Source organism: Erythrolamprus reginae, chromosome 1, assembly GCF_031021105.1.
Source record: "Erythrolamprus reginae isolate rEryReg1 chromosome 1, rEryReg1.hap1, whole genome shotgun sequence".
Lineage (NCBI taxonomy): Eukaryota > Metazoa > Chordata > Lepidosauria > Squamata > Dipsadidae > Erythrolamprus > Erythrolamprus reginae.
Window position 1 is genome coordinate 209690007 of NC_091950.1, and position 20444 is coordinate 209710450.

Sequence of the window (20444 nt, forward strand, 5' to 3'; positions counted from 1 at the left end):
GCACTTATTATAAAATTGTCTTTTGTACAATTGCCTTGAGGTTTGAGTCTTTTTTCTTTTTTCCACCAAATATTTTCCTGTCATATGTCCACTGTTTTCTTCCATTATGATTTGTTCTACTGAAGCAAAACTGGATAGTTATTGAATATTGAAACATGGTTGTGGATAATACACTAAAATAGGTATATATGTGAGGTTGATTAGGAGGCTATGTACAATATGTAAGTGGGTAAAATATATACCAAATACCAGTGGCTGGTCATGGTAATATTTTTGTTCAAAAGGGGAAAATGGCAGAGATGTCTAACTGATGATAGCAGTATGTGAGATATGGAAAGACTGAGTACGTTTCAGGCCCAATGTAAAAGAAAAATAAAGCCTGTGGTTAACAGATGCCATTCAAGTTGCCATTTTGAGGTTGCTGTTCCCACTTAACTATCTGGAGATTGGAAAGTAACATTGACAATTGATAGCAAACATTCAATTCAACTTCAAATGACACTGCAAACCTGGGTGAACCTAGACACCCATTGTGGTAACTTGAATCAAGGGTTAGCAAGGGAAAGCATTCACTTGTTGGCCAGGGAAAACACTGTTTAATTTTAAAGACTAGGGCTGTAGCTGTGTGGTGAAAAATTGGGAGCCATGCAATGTTTATGGAAATCTTCCAAGGCCACATTTTTAAAAACTTGTCTCTCAATTTTTACTTCAGATTTTCTTTAAACATGCCAGAATTTTACGACACTTGGATTCTCAAATTCTTGAACATTCATGGAAAACACGGCAGTCACACATTTTAAGCTCTACTTTAAGCTTGGAGTTTGACTAAAATAATGCGCATCAGATGCTTACATATACAGTGATCCCTCGAGTTTCGCGATCTCGATCTTTGCGAAACGCTATATCGCAATTTTTCCACCCGATGACGTCACTCCCTTTCTCATCTTTCTTTCTCTCTTTATCTTGCTTCTTCCTCTCTCACACTCTCTTCCTCCCTCTCTCATCTCTTTCTTTCCTTGTCTCTCTTTATCTCTCCCCCTCTTGCTCTCGAGTGGCGGGCGGCACCCAGTGAAGGTTCCTTCGGCCGGACAAGCGGCCGGCGGAAAAGCAGCGGAAAAGCGGCGGGCAGGCAGGCGGCTCCTCAGCTGCTGGGCGGCGGAAGGAACCTTCCCTGGGTCTTCCCAGGTGCGGAAGTAAAAACACCATCTGCGCATGCGTGGCCATGGAAAAAGAGGCGCGGATGCACAGATGGTGTTTTTACTTCCGCACTACTACATCCTGAAAAATCTATTATCGCGAGGGGTCTTGGAACGGAACCCTCGCGATAATAGAGGGATCACTGTACTGTAGTAATTCATAGCCTTCCCATCTACTGGAATATTTTTTTTAATTCCAAAGCTACTTAGGGTTCAAAACACTAGCTTACTAGTTAATCTCACTTTTTTCTATCCCTGTTAGTTCTTTAACACATGGAAAGACATGCTTTTTTAAAAAAAATTATATATTTTCCCATACTTATTTCTCATTTCATTCTTTTACAAAATCTTTATACATATATGCTAAGGTAGTTCAAGGTTGCTTTATTTCACCATCCTCCCCATCTCATACAGCCCTTTCTCACCTTTGTCTTTCTCTTTCTAAACCTACCTCCTCTCCCTTTCTCCTTGTCTTCCATACTTCCCCTCCCCTCTTCACTCTTCTTTCCTCCTCTTTCTTCCTCCTCTCTTCCCTTTCTTCTTCCTTTTCATTTTTCTGGGATGGTATTCCAGCAACCTTGAATTCTTTTACAGTCTTACATTTTTTCATATTTTATTCCATATACACTGCTCAAAAAGATAAAGGGAACACTTAAACATAGTATAACTCCAAGTAAATTAAACTTCTGTGGAATCAAACTGTCCACTTAGGAAGCAACACTGACTGACAATCAATTTCACATGCTGTCGTGCACATTCAACTTTGTAAGGGAACAAAGTATTCAATGAGAATATTTCATTCATTCAAATCTAGGATGTGTTGCCTTTTTTTGAGCAGTATATATTCCTTTAATCTATTTCTTTTATCTTTGTTTGTCTATTAATACACTTCAGATTTAGGATTTTCTACCCCCCTCCCTATCCCCTCCTTTCTTTCAAGTAATAAATCTGGATTATATCATTCAGTAATACAGTGGTACCTCGACATATGAGTTTAATTCGTTCCAGACCCGAGCTCATAAGTCGATCAACTCGCATCTCGAACGAATGCCTTTAGACTTTGTTTTTCGCACTGAGATAACGAAGCAAGGATATTCTTACGCCACCTAGCGGAAGCTCAGCTCGTATCCCAAATTTGAGCTCGGGCGTCAAACAGAATTTTCGCTCGTGTCACAGCTCATAACTTGGAATACTCGCATGTGGAGCAGCTCGTATCTAGATGTACCACTGTATTCCAACTTCTTTATATTCATTTTCTAATCTATAAAGCTTCTGAGTCCTCTTTATCTTTTAATCTTAGGTTTAATCTTTCAGTGCAGTCCAAAATTTTATTATCTGCTCATCTCCAGGAATGATATCCGCTTTCCAATTTTGCACAAATACAATCCTAGCTGCTGTTACACTCACTCACTGTTATACTGTTATACATGTGCGTCTTATACTCACAATGTAGCTTTTTCAAAGCTTTTTTTCCTCAGCCCTAACAAGGTGCTAATGATCTTCCTGGCTTGTAGGGTTGTTTTTATTGTTACTCCTTCCAAAAAAAATTTTTTCAGCTCTAAGGAGGTGCTAATGATCTGGCTTGCAGGATTTTTTTCATTCCTATTCCCTCTGAATAATTTTTTTCCAGCCCTAAGTTTTTGCAGGCTTGTTTTCATTCCTACTCCCTTCAAAGAAAACTTTTTCGGCCCTAACCAGGGAATAAAATAATGTGCTGAAGCTGATCAAACCAAAGACAGTAGCCAGATGAATACCTAGTAAGGTTATTTTTCCTTCCCCAAAACTAAGGTGCATCTTATACTCTAAAAATACATTACATTACAACTACATATTTAGTAGTTGCTAAAGGTGAATTTAAGCCATCACCTTTGTGAGAAGGGGTCAAGACATTGGAATATGTCCTTTTATGGAACATCTCTGTGAGGATGAGTCTTACCTGAGAGATTCAAGGGCTATTGGTAAAAAAAAAGCCTATGGATTTTAAAAAGGTGCAGGCCATTTTTAACATCTTTAGATGTTTGCCTTCTACAAGCACTAGCCTGATCCTTCCCCCAATAGTTCCAGTTGCCTTTAAAAACTCTTAACTTTGGATCCTATGTCTACATTTGATGGCTGCAAATTTCATTACTGTAACTAGCCCGTGTCAAACAAGTACAGTAGTATTTCCCTTTATCTGTCCAAAAGGGGAGAAGAGTTTTTCCACGTCCTACTTGATTTTATATACCTATCTTATAGTTTCTCAAGTTCTCATCTTTCATTAGAAGACATATGAATTTGCCCTCCATTTAAAAATATTTAAATATTCAGTAACTGAATTTAAACATGCCTGGGATAAACATATATCCATCCAAAGATAAAATACAAGAAATAGTATAAGGGCAGACTAGATGGACCAGGAGGTCTTTTTCTGCTGTCAATCTATGTTTCTAAAAAATATTTCACAAGAAGAGTTCTCCACTCCTCTGTTCACAACAGACTACCTTATTCCACCAGACTTGAAATTTTGGGCTTAGATAGCCCTAGAACATTGTCGCCTGACCTAACTGTAGTTCACGAAATCATTTTACCACAATGTCCCGTCTGTCAATAATTTCTTCAGCTTCAACCACACGAGCACACAAATCGATTCAAAGTTAATGTAAAGTGCTCCAAACTCGACTGCAGAAAATACGCCTTCAGCAAGAGTGGTCAATGCCTGGAACACGCTACCTGAACTTTGTGGTTTCTTCCTCATCCCATTCCTCAGAGGTCTGTAAGGGGGGTGCATAAGCGCACCATCGAGCCTACTGTCCCTGTCTTTTTTTTTTTTAGTTTTTTTCACTTTTTTACTTTTGCTTTCTTTTTACTATTTATTTATTTATTATTAATTATTGGGATTTGTATGCTGCCCAACTCCTAATGGACTCTTGCCCAATTTACCTGTACCTACCTTGCTAATTCTTCTGCTAATACATTCTTGACAAATGTATATTTTTCTTTTATGTACGTTGAGAGCATATGCACCAAGACAAATTCCTTATGTGTCCAATCACACTTGACCAATAAAATTCTATTCTATTCTAATTTTTATGTTTATACCAATACCTACTACTTTGTACATACATGTTTGACAAAATGGATAGATGGATAGAAGGATAGAGATAGATGTACCAGTCCATATGTAAGTGACGACCTCGAAAGGACCAAAAAAGGCTGAACTGAAACGCAACGCCGTCAGAAGCGAGGGACAAACATAGCAATAGCATTTAGACTTATATGCCGCTTCATGGTGTTTTTACAGCCCTCCCTTAAGTGGCTTACAGAGTCAGCATACCGCCCCCAACAATCTGGGTGTCACATGGGCGTAACAGCATTTTCTAGCCTGGCCCAAGTACCCCAATCGAACCCAGCCGCGGCTAACTTTAATTGCCGATCAAGAAAGGAGAGCAATCGCAAAAGGGAAGATTTCGCGCGCGGGAGGCGGGGGGCGGAGGGAAAGGCGGGTAACACCAGGGAATGGAACAAAGGAAACGACGCCGACTGGGCTCTCCAAGGCAAGCCTCGCATTTCCGGACACGGAGGGAGGTAGAAGGACGCGGGCGGAGGAGGGCGGGTTCTTTAAAGAGCGGAGGCACAGTTCCAAGCTACGCTCGCCAGGGGGCGCTCTTATTCAAGGCGAGCGTGTTGGCGTGATGTCAGGGCTAGCTAGGTTGAACGCATCCGTACTTCCTGTATCAGAGCAGGCTCGGCTAAATACCAGCGGGTGTTTTTTTTTTCTCTCTCTCTCTCTCTCCTTCTTCTCCTGACCTAAGCGAGCTGCCGCGGGAGGAGGAGGAGGATTGTCAGCCCGCAATCGCGCGCGTCTCTCCCCTTCGGATCGCGGCTTGGCATCTCCAGGCGGGAGAAGAGCTGCATGTGGGCGAGCAAAGCCCGGGGGAGATCATGGCAGTGCTCAAACTGACCGACCAGGTAATTTTTTTTTTTTAAAAAAGAGCCCACCAACAATGGAATCGGGGAGTGCGGGGGGGGGGGACCCACGAATAGCTGCTGCGTTGCTGGGAGGCTTCTGGAAAGCAGCCGCTGCAGCAGCAAGCAAGGCGGCGGCAGGTCGCGTCGGAGGCCGGGTCTTCATTTTCGAGGAGGTCGGGGATCCTAAGCCGAGCGCCGGGTCTTCCTCCTCCTCTCGGGAGCTTTGCAAGCGAGCCATCTCGCGGGGGCGGAGGAGAGGGGAGAGTGCGGAGGACGCGGTTGAGGCGGCGGATCGCCCGTCAAGTTCCTCATTGTCTCTAGGAAATGGGAGTAGTTGTCAAAACAAGGAGGCGGCGGGGGGGGGGGGGACCGCAGCGCTTTAGCCGCGTTCGCACGACCGCGCAATCCTTGACGCGCTTTCAATGCGCTGGCCTTTCAGTGAACCCGCACGGACGGCCCGTCTCGGGTCTCAAAAGTAGCGGGTTGCGTTTTGGTGCCTCCCCCCCCCCATTTTCCTTTTCCCCTCAGTTCCGACCCGCGGCTTTGAATATACCTACCGCCGCGTTTTTTGCCCTCATCTTCCCTATCTTGGGCCGGAGACATTGCTTTTCACGTGTTGACCCGCCTCTCTCTCTCCATTGCTGGGAGCTGAGGGGAGATAATAAACGTCTCTTAATAAACATGTATCTTTGGGGGGGGGGGGAATAGAGAGCAAATGGTTTAATGGCTCCTTCGTGTTGCCCCTTTTTAGTCCCAGCTTTTTGACGCGAATGGCTTCCCCCGAAATGTCCATACATCCTTATGGCGCCCCCCCCCCCCCGCCTCTCTCGGCTTCCCACGTTTTATGCTTTAAGCAGTGTTTCCCAACCTTGGCAACTTGAAGATATTTGGACTTCAACTCCCAGAATTCCCCAGCCAGCGAATTCTGGGAGTTGAAGTCCAAATATCTTCAAGTTGTCAAGGTTGGGAAACACTGCTTTTATAGCGACCTGCCTTCGTGGCTGTTAATTGGCTGTTCAGTCGGGACGGGAGCCCAGTTTGCTGGTGAGCTCAAATATTTATGCAGCTTTTATTAAGTCGGAATTCTTAAAAAAAAAAAAAATAAGAAAAAAGGAGCCGCTTTTAATAGGTTGTTTGGTTGAACCAGTCCTCTGAACTTTTAGATTGGTTGAAGGACAAAGCTAGGAGGAGTGAGTTGCCAACTTACCCGGTTTTGGGTTTTTTTTAAGCGCTTGGTGGGATGAAAAGCAACCACAAGCCCCTGTTAAAAAGTGCTCTTGAGTGCATATTTGTCAAAGAATATAGGAAGGGCCAACCTAACTGTTTTTCCAAGCACAGGGATGCTATGTCTTTGGATGCCAGGCAGATAGGCCCTTTCATTCTTTTCTAGGCTGCAGGCGGTGGGTGAGTTTGGCAGAGATTCAGATGGTTTTCATAAATGAGTGAAATGTGGGGTGTGAAAGTTAAATTTCCTCCACCTTCCCCAGTGTGCTCCGAAGCCCACACGTTATACATCTAATTTGAAAAATAATAATAATCAAGATTGATAACACATTAGCTTTGGAACACACCCAAAAGAACTAAAAGGAAGTTTTAACCAGCGCAGTTCAAAATGTTCAGTTTAAATATTATCCTGGAACCTTGTAGTAAAATTGTCTCCAAAATCCCAGCAAGTAGGGATGATCTCTTTAGATTTGCTGAAAAGTAAATAAATTGTTGGTTGTCCTTGCATGAAATCCTATATGCTATTCATTGGGCAAGAATTATGCTTTCTTAGAGATGTTTGGGAAAGAACTTTTAATAATAATAACAACAGAGTTGGAAGGGAGCTTGGAGGTCTTTTAGTCCAACCCCCTGTTTGGGCAGGAGACCCTACACTACTTCAGACAAATGGTTATCCAACATCTTCTTAAAATCTTCCAGTGTTGAAGCATTCACAACTCATGGAGGCAAGCTGTTCCATTGATCAATTGTTCTGTCAGGAATTTTCTCCTTAGTTCTAAGTTGCTTCTCTCCTTGCTTAGTTTTCGCCCATTGCTTCTTGTCCTATCCCCAGGTGCTTTGAAGAATAGCCTGACTCCCTCTTCTTTGTGGCAATCCCTGAGATATTGGAACACTGCTATCATGTCTCTCCTAATCCTTCTTTTAATTAAACTGGACGTGGCCAGTTCCTGCAACCATTCTTCATGTTTTAGCCTCCAGTCCCCTAATCATCTTTGTTGCTCTTCTCTGCACTCTTTCTAGACTCTCAACATCCTTTTTACATTGTGGTGACCAAAAATGAATGCAGTATTTCAAGTGTGGCCTTACCAAGGCCTTATATAGTAGTATTAACATTTCACGTGATCTTGATTCTATCCCTTTCTTAATGCAGCCTAGAACTGGCTTTTTTGTTAGCTGCTGCACACTGCTGGTTCATATTTAAATGGTTGTCCACTAGGACTCCAAGATCCCTCTCACAGTTACTACTGTTGAGCAAGGTATCACATATACTGTACTGTGCATTTTGTTTTTGTTGCCTAGATGTAGAACCTTACTTTTTTCACCATTGAATTTCATTTTGTTTGATAGTGCCCAATATTCAAGTCTGTCAAGATCCTTCTGTATCTTGAGCCTATCTTCTGGAGAGTTGGCTATTCTTGCCAGTTTGGTGTCATCTGCAGATTTGATTAATTCCCCATCTATCCCTTCGTCCAAGTCATTTTAAATGCATATGAAGGAGAACTTTGACTTAATTCATTCTAAATAATTTATTTCTATTCTTACTGTAAATAGAACATTTTTTTCTAATTTTCTTATCAATAGTCAAGTAAAGAATTTAAGGGTGATATTAAGTTCCTTTAGTAGTCTAACATGTCAACAGAATATGCTGACTATTTTGCATTTAATTAATTTAATCTAATAATTTTGATTTAATTTAGTGTGTGTGTATAATTTGTCACATGGATTTTGGTCTCAGCCTTCTAAAAGTATTATTTAAGATTTATTTATAGGAATACAGTACAGCGTCTTCTCTAGATCCAATACACTACTGTACTGCAGCATAGCTAATAACTTCATGTAGTCTTACATTAAATTTATTCTGTAAGGTAGACAATATGTTTTTGGTAACCTAGATTTTTTTTTAGAGTTGTAAGGCTAGTAGCATTTAAAAGTGCTGTCTCAGGACTACCTCTTGATGCTGCTTTATTTTTATATAGATACTCCTAACATACAACAAAATGCTTTCATTTTAGGTGGATTTCTCTAGTCTCCACAGGATATGTCCAAGTTCCATTAATTCAGCTAAGATTTGTAAATTGAACATCTTTCCTGCAGTGACTATTTAATGTGTTTATATTTCTGAATTTGCGCATTCTGTAAAAATCATCTTTTGGCTTAGCATGTTGTGATTTTTAAAAAATATATATATATGAGTAAACAAACTAATATTTTAGCACAAGGTGCGAAGGAGTTTATTTTTTTTCCTCATGTTGATTAGTTTTAGTCATAGGCAAATTAGTTTTAATCAGCCAAACTTAATAATAAGAAATAAGACTTCTCTGGAAAGTAAAGGCAAGACTTCCTGCTTTTCCTGATATGGTTCCAGCAAACATCCCACCCACCTCTCCATCCCACCTCAAATAGGAGGCCTTCTTATTCCCTGGAGCTTTTTCATTGGTTAAAAAAGGGAAGAGCCAATCTTTGCCAGCAGCCTTTTCCCCTGAAGATTGAGGAGCAATCCAGAGTAGTGGGAGAGGTACAGGGAGAGGTTGTTTCCATCCCTACCAATTGCAATAAAATTAGACATGTTGGACTTTTGAATATTGACCAAAAGAGCTCGACTGGTTATCTTAGTCCAGTATTCCTCAGAAAATGGGCAACCAGATACCCGTTGGGTGCTTACTAGAGCAGCGACATACCATTTTCCCACCCTTATTTCCCTGCTGGTATTTGGAAAAAGTGCTACATTCAGTCTTCAGGATTAATAGTTTCTGAGAGACGGTCCACCCTCTACCCTGCCCCACCCCCCTTTTGAAACCATTGTACTTCAAATTCTGTTTTGAATTATGATTGTTAAACCGTTTTCAAATAGCAAAGCTGGGAGAGAAATAATGGCGAATAAATAATATTTCTGTCAATGGAAAAAGCATGAATAGAAAGGTATGCTTTTCTAGGAAATCATCATACATTCAACAGCCAAACATTATGCATGCTTAAATTGCCTCCCTTACAAATAGAGTTACGTACATATTCTCTTCTGTGTGATATAAATATGCCCGTTATCTTAGCTGTGACCCTTTGTATATGCTAAAATTGTTTCCAAATTATTATTCTTAATAAGACAAAATGACAGAACAGTCTCTTTAAACACATTTAAATGTAAATCAAATTTTAATTACAATTTTGTTCTGGCTCCAGCATGACTACCTACAAGCCATTCAAATCTATATCAGCTCTCCACCCCTCAAAAGTTGCACACTTGTGGCTTATTGCAGCTGTCACAGCACACACTGTATGTTCATCTTGTTGAATTGATTGATTTTTGCCAGATGTCTTTAGCTTATACTGTCCACATTTGCTACTTAAGGCTGGAGGTGCTTCAGCAAATCCCCTTTCAGTGAATGTGTTGTCCTGTGAAGAACTAATTTCTGCTTTTTAGGGAGAGAAGAGACCTGTGGTTTGTGTAAACATCCTGCTTGTGAGTGTTTCATGGAGGTTGATGCAAGAACTTCTGCAATTAACTCTTGTGACATATGTTACAAGACACTATGCCCCTGGATTTGCTACAAGTCTGTGAATCTGAATGCAGTGTTACTGCATGCTTAGCCAGAAATAAATGTGCCTGTTTTCATGAAATACTTAGCATGGTATATTGCATGAAAAACCATTTCTAAACACAGAGAAAGTTCTGAGCATGAGTAGAATATTGGTTCTGTGATGAAACAAACACGTTATTTTGCAAGCAACAAGACAATTCTGCTTAACTAGTAAACATCCAGAAAAAATACCCAGCAAAATCATCATCATCATCATCATCATCATATTATTATTATTATTATTATTATTATTATTATTATTATTATTATTATTATTATTTATTGGATTTGTATGCCGCCCCTCTCTGCAGACTCGGGGCGGCTAACAACAATGATAAAAAAACAACATGTAACAATCCAATTTAATAAAACAACTAAAAACCCTTATTATAAAAACCAAACATACACACAAACAAACAAACATACCATACATAACTTGTAATGGCCCAGGGGAAGGAATATCCTAACTCCCCCATGCCTGGCGACAAAGGTGGGTCTTGATACCATTCATTGGTACAGTTGGGTAGATAATTGCTACGCTAGGGTGCTTTCAGATTAAAAATCCTGTTGACGTAACTCAGATTCTTCATAGATCCATTCATTGATTAGTTTTGTATGTTTTATTATGCTATGTTTGTCTCCTCTATGGTTTATTGAATAAATCACAATAGGAGAGATTACATATTTCACCAAACCTAATTATGAGTTACAAATAGTAATCATGTGCTTGACTTAATCTGCTAATCTAAAACCAAATCATGTTTTCGCACAGACTGAGTATAATTTAGGAAGCAAATAGCCATAAACTGAGTTCAACCTAGAGTAAAATTATCAACCCTCAAGCTGAATCTTAAATATTCTTTAAGCTATAGCTCTTAGATTATGATATTTACTGTAATTCCACCCCAACTGTTTATTGTACCCAATACCCCTCTAAAGCCACAGGAACAATAAGGAGTCAATTTAATAGCTTTAATGTTGCCTTCAGAAATATCACAATATGTTGAAGAAACCAAAATGATCCTAAATTTGACAGAAACCATTAGTGATTTCAAGTGACTTATATTGTATTCTGGAATAACTCAGCCATCACTGAAGGGATATAAATCCTTTCTTCATTACTATTCTGTCAACACAGTCTGGGTTAGATAAATCTAGAGGAAGCACTGTAGTCAATATGACCAAAGGCCTGTTACACGCAACACTCTGTTCCCCCAATGGGCAAGGAGATCAGGACTTTAGCCCAACAGCCCTTTCTACCACAGACACTATTATTAGTATAAAGTTCAGCTGACAAGTCAATTATCTCTGTTTGCATTTAAAGATTTCTCTCTTTCTCAGTCACTCTATAGCCTGTGGTCAAAATTCAGTATTTTACAAAAATGTGAACTCCGCAAACTTGCTAACCAGAGTAATGATGCTTTTAAAAATGCCTTTTTCTTTTATTCGGTTCATTGTTTGCTTTTTTGAACACAGAATTTCAGAGAATCTGTATTTTTATGACATTTTCAGAGCTTAAGGATATGGATTAGGAATAGGATGATTGCCACCATTCCCTCAGAGCTTTGCAAATAAGATTTGTGTTTATATTTTAGCCTCAAGGAAGGAAGAGATAAAATTAACTGTGTTTATCAAATGGTTCGTCCAAAAGAAATCTAATCAAAATATGTGCCTCTCCCAGAAAGTAATTAGCTACAACTTTGCTTTTCGAATAAGGAAGTGCAGCAGTCTATAAAAGTCTGTTATATTATGTGTATCCATCGGTTAGGTGTACATGCGCTTTCTTGAAATATAAATGTCATTCACCAAAACTCTTCATTCTTAAGGTTTTTTTCTTCTGTGCCTAATGTGTGACTTGTAACCTTTTCCACCTAATTGCAGCAGGGGGATTTGGTTGTCATGCCAACGTTTGAATAGCCGGGAACCTTATACTGTGCAAGCATTCATAGATCCTGGTAATCCCAAGGCCATATCTGACCTTATAATGAATGTTTTTTGGATAAGTCTAGAGAAGCAGGTAAATTTTGCTGATAGCTTTCCTATACTGTAATATGATCAGCTTTAACCAGCCTGAACATTTTGGAATCAGGAATGGAGTCTGATTTGTCTGTAAAAATTAATTTATTTGCTGTTTAAATTAAATTCTTCTTCCCTCCTCTTTATCTTCCTTAGATCAAGCTAATTGACCTATGTCAAAAATAAGCATAAAATTTAATCTAATTTTCTCTAGATACTTTTCCCAAACCTTGAGTGTGCCTCAGTGGTACTAGTAAAGTGTAATTTTTAAGATGAACTTACAAACACCATAAATCCATCTACAAATTAAGGAACAAGGTTTATGCAAATTTATAGTTCAAAAAATATACAAAACAGCATATTACTTATCTGGTCTATGCATGATAAATGTTTTATAGTTTCTCCTTTCCTTCTCAAGCTTCAAGGGAATCACAATACAGTATTCTGTAATATTAACCATATTTATTTATTCACAATATTGTTTAGGATTGGCTGTTAAAAGCATCTGGTATAGATAGTGAACTTTCATCACAACAGGATTTATATACGGTATTTGTTTTATCATGTTTCCACAGTGAAAAGGTAGAAATTGCTATTCTGACATTTAGACTCAATAACTGGATTCATAGTTCAGAAAAATAGGATGCTTCATTGAGTTCAGTATCCGTGGTCCAACCTTGTTTTCTTTAGGATAAGAAGACAATTTTTTTCATGTATCAGTGACATTTCATGGTTTTAGTCCTAGCTCTATCAGGTTCCTTGATCCCGTGAAGCGGCCTTCCTCAATCTGAGGCTGTGAAGTTATGTTGAATTTTGATGGCCACAACATCTGTAGGATGGATGGGAGTTAGCTTAAACCAGGGGTGGGGAACTAGGGCATTTTTATGACCTATGGACTTAAACTCCCAGAATTCCTGAGCCAGCATGTCTGGATCAGGAATTCTGGGAGTTGAAGTCCATAAATCATAAATGGAACATAATTCCTCACCTGTAGTTTAAATATTTATAGAGAACAGCAGGTGAATGAAGACTGCTGTGGGAAGTCCTGTATATGTTCAAATGAAATCCTGTTTCAGCTAAAAGACATGGATATGTAGGACACAGGCCAGAGGTGGGTTTGGATCAGTTTGGACCGTTTCTTCCAAACCATCACCACTGGTGATGTCACAATGACGTCACAGAACCTGTTTGATTGGTAGTGGTCCATGGGCACCGCCATCTTTTATTTATTTATTTTTTTATCTTTATTTTTTTTCTTCTGTACATGTGCATGTGTAGAAGTCGAGTTTCTGGTACTGTGCATGCACCACTAGCTTGTTTTGGGCTTTTTTAAAAAATTGGGTTTTTTCGCACTGTGCATGCATGCACTCACAAGACACAACCATGTGGCACGGGAGAAAGCAAACCGGCAGCGAGGTGAATTAGAACCCACCGTTGAGGCAGGCCTAATATCTATCACTCTGTCCCCTTGCACAGTTTGAGCCTACCTGCATTTTAGAAGCACCGCTAATCTTCAGAATAAATATTAATAGAATATTGCATTGGGTGTATTGAAAACTCATCACATTTGCAGATGACACTAAACTAGCAGGAATAGCCAACACCCCAGAAGATAGGTTCAAGATCCCAAAGGATCTTGACAGGTTTGAATATTGAGTCCTATCTAGCAAAATTAAATTCAATATGAATAAAAGTAAGATTTTCTTACTTTTTCTTGCTTTTTTCACGTTTTACCCAATCTATTCCATTTCTACAGGGATAGATTGGGTAAAACCTGACAGTATACATGAAGTTTTTTTTATTATGTGATTAAGAAACATAGACAATGAATGTCGGTTGATCTTTTGCATGTATTTTTCTCAGATACATGTAGAGCATTCAATATTTCTATGCTATGTAATAAAATGAATAAAGCAATGATTAAAATCATAACTTTTAAAATAAAACAGTAATGAGGAAATAGTAGGAATGTCATCCACTGGAATATACATTAGTAGATTATTAAAGATTATTCATTTTTAGTTGACTAAAACTATTTCTGAAAGAAACTTTTTTTCATTTTTAGATGAAATTGAATGCATTGCAATTGGTGGCAAAGAAGATTTAGAGGATATACTTAGGTGGCAAGCCAGATAAATTTATTTCTTTATTTCTATTAGCAAGAACTAAAATAGGAAACTACTGACTCACCCAAATGCAGTTGAGCTCATTGCCATCTAGTGACTAAACGATACCATGGCGCTATCAGCACCAAAGACATAATTTTAGGGGAAAAATGCCATCTTGGGTAAAAATTATTTTAGAATTATTCTGAGAATGCAGAATGTTCTTCTGTAGCATCTGTAAGTAGAATCTTGATCAGAGTGGCATATAGATCTGAATAAATAAGTGCCTATAGACCAGACTGAATAAATAAGCACAAGAATTGGAATTGTCTTTGTGTGATTTGGCTTGGCTAATTGGAGTTGGTCTCAAACTTGGGAAGGTAACAGTTTGAGAAAGCTGGGTTGAATACTTACATAAATTTTTATAGTTATGAATGGGCTGTTCTTTTGGGAAATGGCCCTCAAATGCTGTACTGTTGTTCAGAGAGAATGAATGTTATGAAATGCAGCCTAATCCTAAACCTTGTAGTTAGGTCACCATTGGTCTTTCAGTAGAACTTTGACTAATTCATCATTTCACTCTCTCTTTATTTTCCTATAATGATCTGCAAGTCTGAGAGTGTCAGTTCCTACATCTTTCTTACTTCCTCAAAAAAATAATAATAATTTGGTGTATGCATATAAAGAGGAAGTGAGTATTTTGTAAGAATATTTTCTTAACATATCCTCAGTGAAGGGCTACCAAACTTTTTACTACTACACTGTGGGCGTGGCTTATGCAGGACACCCTGCATTTTCTTTCAACATCTTTCAGTGCAAATTGGGTGCTTTGGGGTGGAGCTCCATTTTCGCTACCCCACTGCGTCCCCCCCCCGTCCAGGCAGTAGCCCACCCCTGAATATTAAGAGTCAACATTCAGTTCTTATGATATATTTAAAACATGAGGTTTCATTTTAATAGTGCCGTATACTAAGAGTCTTATGAGTCCTCTAGGTTAGTAAGAAAGAGCTTATAAATCTTAATAAGCTACTCATTACCCTAATTTTTGCTTTTGATTTAGATATTTAATCATAAGTCCACTACAGGTCTCTAGTGCTGCCTTGTCATATTCCCGTTTACAGGATTTTGACCACATTAGTCTTATGCCCTTGGCCAATAGTGTATTTCTCTGTTGTAGGACTTGCTAGAAGATAAGGATGCTTGTTCTTTGTGTTAGGCCTCCTGCTTATTGAATAACCTCCCCGGGTTATTGATCTTTAACATGGGGACAATGAGGTTTTACTAATGATAGCTAGCTACACTGCCAAAGCATCATCACATTTTGCCAACTTGAGCATGCCAAATTATCTGGCTGTTTTCATCTTCACAGTGGGTCCTTGTTAGTCTAAGACTAGCATTATTGTGGTAGTACATCAATTATGAACTTTGGCTTTGGGCTCTTCCTCGTGACCGCCTTGAAAGGGCAGAGAAATAGGAAATCATATTTTGCTGAACCCTATTCTGCTTTAATCATGAAGACAGGGTGTGGTGATGTACCTATGATTTTAATGGTGGATTTTCCTGGTTTTATTCACTCTTCCTCTGTAAGGTTGGCAGGAGAAACAGCCATCCGCCGTTTATCTTAATGTGGAGTAGGTTGTTTGAGATGGTTAAAGGAGTTAGGAGGGGGGTTAGTCTTTTATCAAACCTTGCTCTGTCTTTGTGTAAGCGTTAAAAGGAAGCTGGAATAGTCTTTTTTTGTTTATTAAAGGGTTAAAACAGCATGGCTAAATTAAGGGATAATTTTCAATGTGCTGCTGGGTGGGTCACACATTTTATAAAGTAAACAGTTAATGTTTCATTCCACATGAAGGAGTTTGAGTATACAGTGGTACCTCTATTTAAGAACTTAATTCGTTCCGGGATCAGGTTTGTAAGCAGAAGCATTTTTTCCCCAGAGGAATCAATGTAAAAGCAAATAATGTGTGCAAACCCATTAGGAAAGAAATAAAAGTTCGGAATTTGGGTGGGAGGAGGAGGAGAAAGAAGAGAAGAAGGAAAGTCACTGCCCAGAGCAAAGGGAGCGTTTCTTTTCTCTGGGTGCTATCAGAGGTTTATTCCCTCTCCAAGCGCCCAGAGAAAGGAAAATGCTCCGTTCGCTCTGGACTGCCAAAGCCTCCTTAAGTGCCACCGAAAGGCTCCTCTGGCAGTCCAGAAAAGCCCGAGATGGCCGGGATTAAAGGGGGAATGGCAGAAAACTGGCCAGGCCTTCATATTTCCTAGGAATTTTTTCCGGGCTCGGGTTCTTAAGTAGAAAATGGTCCTTGAGAAGAGGCAAAAATATCTTGAACACCCGTTTCTTATCTAGAAAAGTTCTTAAGTAGAGGCGTTCTTAAGTAAAGGTACCACTGTATTTTGAGGACTACTGGAGTACTAACTTTGTAGTTAGTTGCTCTACTCTAGGTGGAAGTTTACTTAGCTGAAGTGAACGTACTTTCTCTTGCCCTTGAAGGGGGCACCTGTACACATTAAGAGTCTCCACTACTGTATCTGAAGGGAGCAAGTCCTAGTAAGAGATTCTGTCTGCATTTGGTGGTTTACATCTGTGGTTCACAGGTTGAGTCAGCTTCCATCCTTTCGAGGTGAGTAAAATGAGGACCTGGATTGTGGGGGCAATATGCTGGCTCTGTTAAAAAGTGGTATTGCTAACATGTTGTAAGTCTGAGTCTAAGGAGAAGGGCTACATAAAAAATAGAATGAATGAATGAATGAATGAATGAATAAATAAAATAAAAAATAAAAAACCCTCACCCTCAAAGATCCCCTTGTGGTACGCAGAGATCAAATGCTCGGAAACTGCAAGCAGGGACTCTTTCAGCAAATTCTGAGCTGCAGCTTTCTCCAAAAATGAAACTACAAACGATTGTCTGGGGTAGGATTTAAATCTTTGCTTCTGTCTTTATTAGTATATTGAGGTTTATTGTTCCTATGGCTGAGGTGAGACCACCCAGAACCAGCAGGACAATTGCAATCCAGACCTCATTCTTTTGCACTGGTGATTAAAACCTGGTGACCTACTAAAGAGATGCAGGGTCTAAATAATGGCAAATAACGGTTAAGAGCTGGTTTCACACTGTTTGTACAGAAGAGAGGGAAAAAGTGTCTGCTGTTTAGGCAACTATTCGCAACATAGCATGCATTGCCAACTGGCCTGTCTGTCTTTCTTTCTTTCTTTCTTTCTTTCTTTCTTTCTTTCTTTCTTTTTCTTTCTTTCTGTCTCTCTCTCTCTATCTCTTTTTGTTTGCTTGCTTGCTTGCTCCACCCTCTCTCTCTTCCCCTTCCTTCCCTTCCTTAAAACAAAAATAGTAATCCAATCAGTGCACCAGATTTGCCCTTCTGACATCTGTTTATAGTTACCTGTTTAGTATGAAGCAGGCAGAGTTTAAATCTCCAGCAGTAAACATTGAAACAGCGACCCCCTCTCTCTGGCCATATGTGCTCTTTCCAAAGTACCAAGAATCTAGAAATAATTGTTATCTACTGAGATTGCATGCTGTTATTTTGCCAGAAGGTGTGGGTTTGGAAAAATATGGCTTCAATTAAGAGCTCCCTCCTACTTTTTCTTTAATACCCCAGCATCAAATTCCACTTTTCCTCCAGCATGCAGCCCTTTTGGGCCTTGGCTGCATTTTTTCACTTGTGCCGTAATGCATCTTGCCCTGTTTTGACACTTTCCAATTTCAGGTGAGTTGAAACTGCAGCGCCCAGAATTATGAGCTTGGCTATGTTGGGTGGGAATTCTGGGAGTTGCAGTCCCTGCAGAGCTGGAAGGACCAGCACAATAATGTGTTCATGGCAAAACTGTGTAATAGATCCTGAGCAATATGTATCAAATCTCATGTTGTTTCAAGGGGTTTTTTTCTGAAAGATTATTTAAAGTAATTAGGGGCCAAACGCAACAACAGATTTGGAGGCTTTACCTATGCATACTATAGAACAGTGTTTCTCAACCTTTGGCAACTTTAAGATGTGTAGACTTCAACCCCCAGAATTCTCCAACTACCGTGAAGTCCACACATTTTGAAATCCCCATGGTTGAGAAAAACTGTTCAAGATAAACCGTGCCAATGGATTCCTGCAAAATGTGATGTTGAAGCAGCGTATTAAAAATGGCATACCCAAGAGCCAGAACTATACATGTAAAAGAATCATATTAGACACTAGATCTGAATGTTTATTATTTCTATTTTTTAAATTTTTAAACTTGATTTCTTTAGGGAGAGCCATTTACTTCAGCAAAAGGAGAAAAAACAATTTTCATTTTTGAAATGCACTTTTCCATGTTTTTATCCACTGTGCTTTCACAAAACTGCTGTAATAACTGCCTCTGATTCAGCTACACCAGAGGTCCCCAACCTTTTTTGCACCAGGGACCGGCTTTAAGCTAGACCAGTTTTCCATGGCCCGGTGGGGGGGGGGCTAGCTGTCAGCGGCGCCGTAAAAGGGGCGATCAAGAGAGGAATGGGTGAATGAATGGACGGAGGGTGGGAAGGAAGGAAGGAAAGAGGGAAGGGACAGGAACAGAAGAAGGGTGCAAAGGAAGCAAGGAAAGGTGTGAAAGGGGAGAGTAAGAGAGGAAGGAGTGAAAGAAGGGAATGAGGGAGGAAAGAAGGGAGAAAGGAAAAGGAAAGCAAGAAATGGAGGGAGGAAAGGAAGGAAAGAAAGAAAGAAGGGGGGAAGGGACAGGAACAGAGGAAGGAAGCAAGGAAACTTATGAAAGGGGAGAGTAAGGGAAGAAGGTAGGAAGGAGAAAGAAAAGAAGAAATAGAGGAAGGGAAGGTAAAAGAGAGAAAGAAAAAGAGCAAGAAAGAAAGCAAGAAAGAGAAAGAAAGAAAGAAAGGCAACTTCAAAGAAAGGCTCACTGAGCATCTCTCACTCTCTCTCTCTTTCTATCCCTCTTTCTTTCTTTCTCTTCCTTTCTCTCTCTCCTCTTCCTTTATCTCCTCTCTCTCTCCCTCTCTCTTTCTCTCCCCCCTCTCTCCCCTTTCCCTCTCTCTTTCTCTCTCTCCCTCTCTTGCTATCTCTCCCCCCTTTCCCTCTCTCTTTCTCTCTCTCCCTCTCTTGCTATCTCTCCCCCTCTCCCTCTCTCTTTCTCCCTCTCCCTCTCTTTCTCTCTCCCCCTCTTTCTCTCTCTTCTTCTCACTTTCTCTCTCTTGTTTTCTTTCTGTCTCTTTTGCTTTCTCTCTCTCTCACTCTTTCTTGTTTTCTTTCTCACGCTCTTTTTCTCTCTTGTTCTCTCTCTTGCTATCTCTTTCTCCCCCCCCTTTCTCTCACTCTCTCTTTCACACTTTCTCTCTATCTTGCTGTCTGTTGCTATCACTCACTCTCGTTCTCCGTTCTTCTCAGCGGTGACGCGCGCACGCCCTGCCCGCCTCACCTTTGCGAGAGCACTTTCGCCCCGGGCTCTCAGCAAGGGGGTTTGCAGGAGAGGTGGGGCCGGCGAAGGTGATATTCAATGTCGGGGGCGCACAGGCGGTTGCACGCGCTCCCTATCTCCCTGCTAGCCCACTCGGAATATTCAAAATAAGAAAAGCCTTCGCCGGCAAAGGTTTTTCTTATTTTGAATACTCCGAGTGGGCTAGCAGGGAGATAGGGAGCGCGTGCAACCGCCCGTGCGCCCCCAACATTGAAGACCTCCGCTGAGAAAAGCCTTTGCCGGCATTTCCTCTCGGCGTCCAGGAGGCGCAGCGGCGGGCGGAGAGAGGGAAGGGGGGGCAGCGGCGTCCCTCCTGGCCTTGGCGGGCCGCCTGACCCTTCCCACCTCCTGCAAACGCGGCGGGCGGCGGGGGGAGAGCGAGGAGCCGGTTCCGGCGGGCGCGGGGCTTGGCTGGCTGGCGGGGGGAGCGCCGCTGGTGGTGCGCAAAGGCTGAGGGGGCCCTGGCGCCGCGGACCGGCTGAAAACCCCCAACGGCCCGGTGCCGGTCCGCGGACCGGCGGTTGGGGACCCCTGAGCTACACCAATGGTGGCTAACCTGTAGTACGCATGGCACAGGTGGCACGCAGAGCCATAACTGAGGACATGTGAGGTGTTGCCATATGTCGATTGTCCCATTTGGCCATTGTTCACTGTACCCATGCTTCAAGAGGCTTTCCTGAACTCTGGGGAGAGTGAAAAACAGCCCAATGGGCCTATCGGAAGTCCGGAGACTTCAGTGAGGCCTGCACATGTGTGGGGTCCAGCAAAGAGGGGTTGTGCTCATGCACAGCTGAAAAAAGTTCACCATCACTGGATTAAACTGTATTATAGGATGAAACCAGAAATCATGAAACATATTTCAAGAGCCGTATTTCTAGAAGTAACATACATGTACTCATGTACTCCCACTCACTGTTTCCTGGTA

General features: G+C 40.8%; 1 protein-coding gene across 7 annotated transcripts in view; it reads left to right on the forward strand.

The window, feature by feature from the left end:
- Positions 1–4843: 4843 nt before the first annotated feature.
- ANKRD44 (ankyrin repeat domain 44) overlaps positions 4844–20444 on the forward strand; it is a 183258-nt gene continuing 167657 nt past the window's right edge. For 4 of the 7 annotated variants that reach the window (XM_070732107.1, XM_070732109.1, XM_070732102.1 and 1 more), the window contains exon 1: positions 4844–5144. In XM_070732107.1, the coding sequence (XP_070588208.1) occupies positions 5118–5144 (27 nt within the window). In that variant the 5' untranslated portion in view covers positions 4844–5117. The remainder of the gene's footprint in view (positions 5145–20444) is intronic. The other 3 variants (XM_070732108.1, XM_070732104.1, XM_070732106.1) reach the window with 2 other exon arrangements.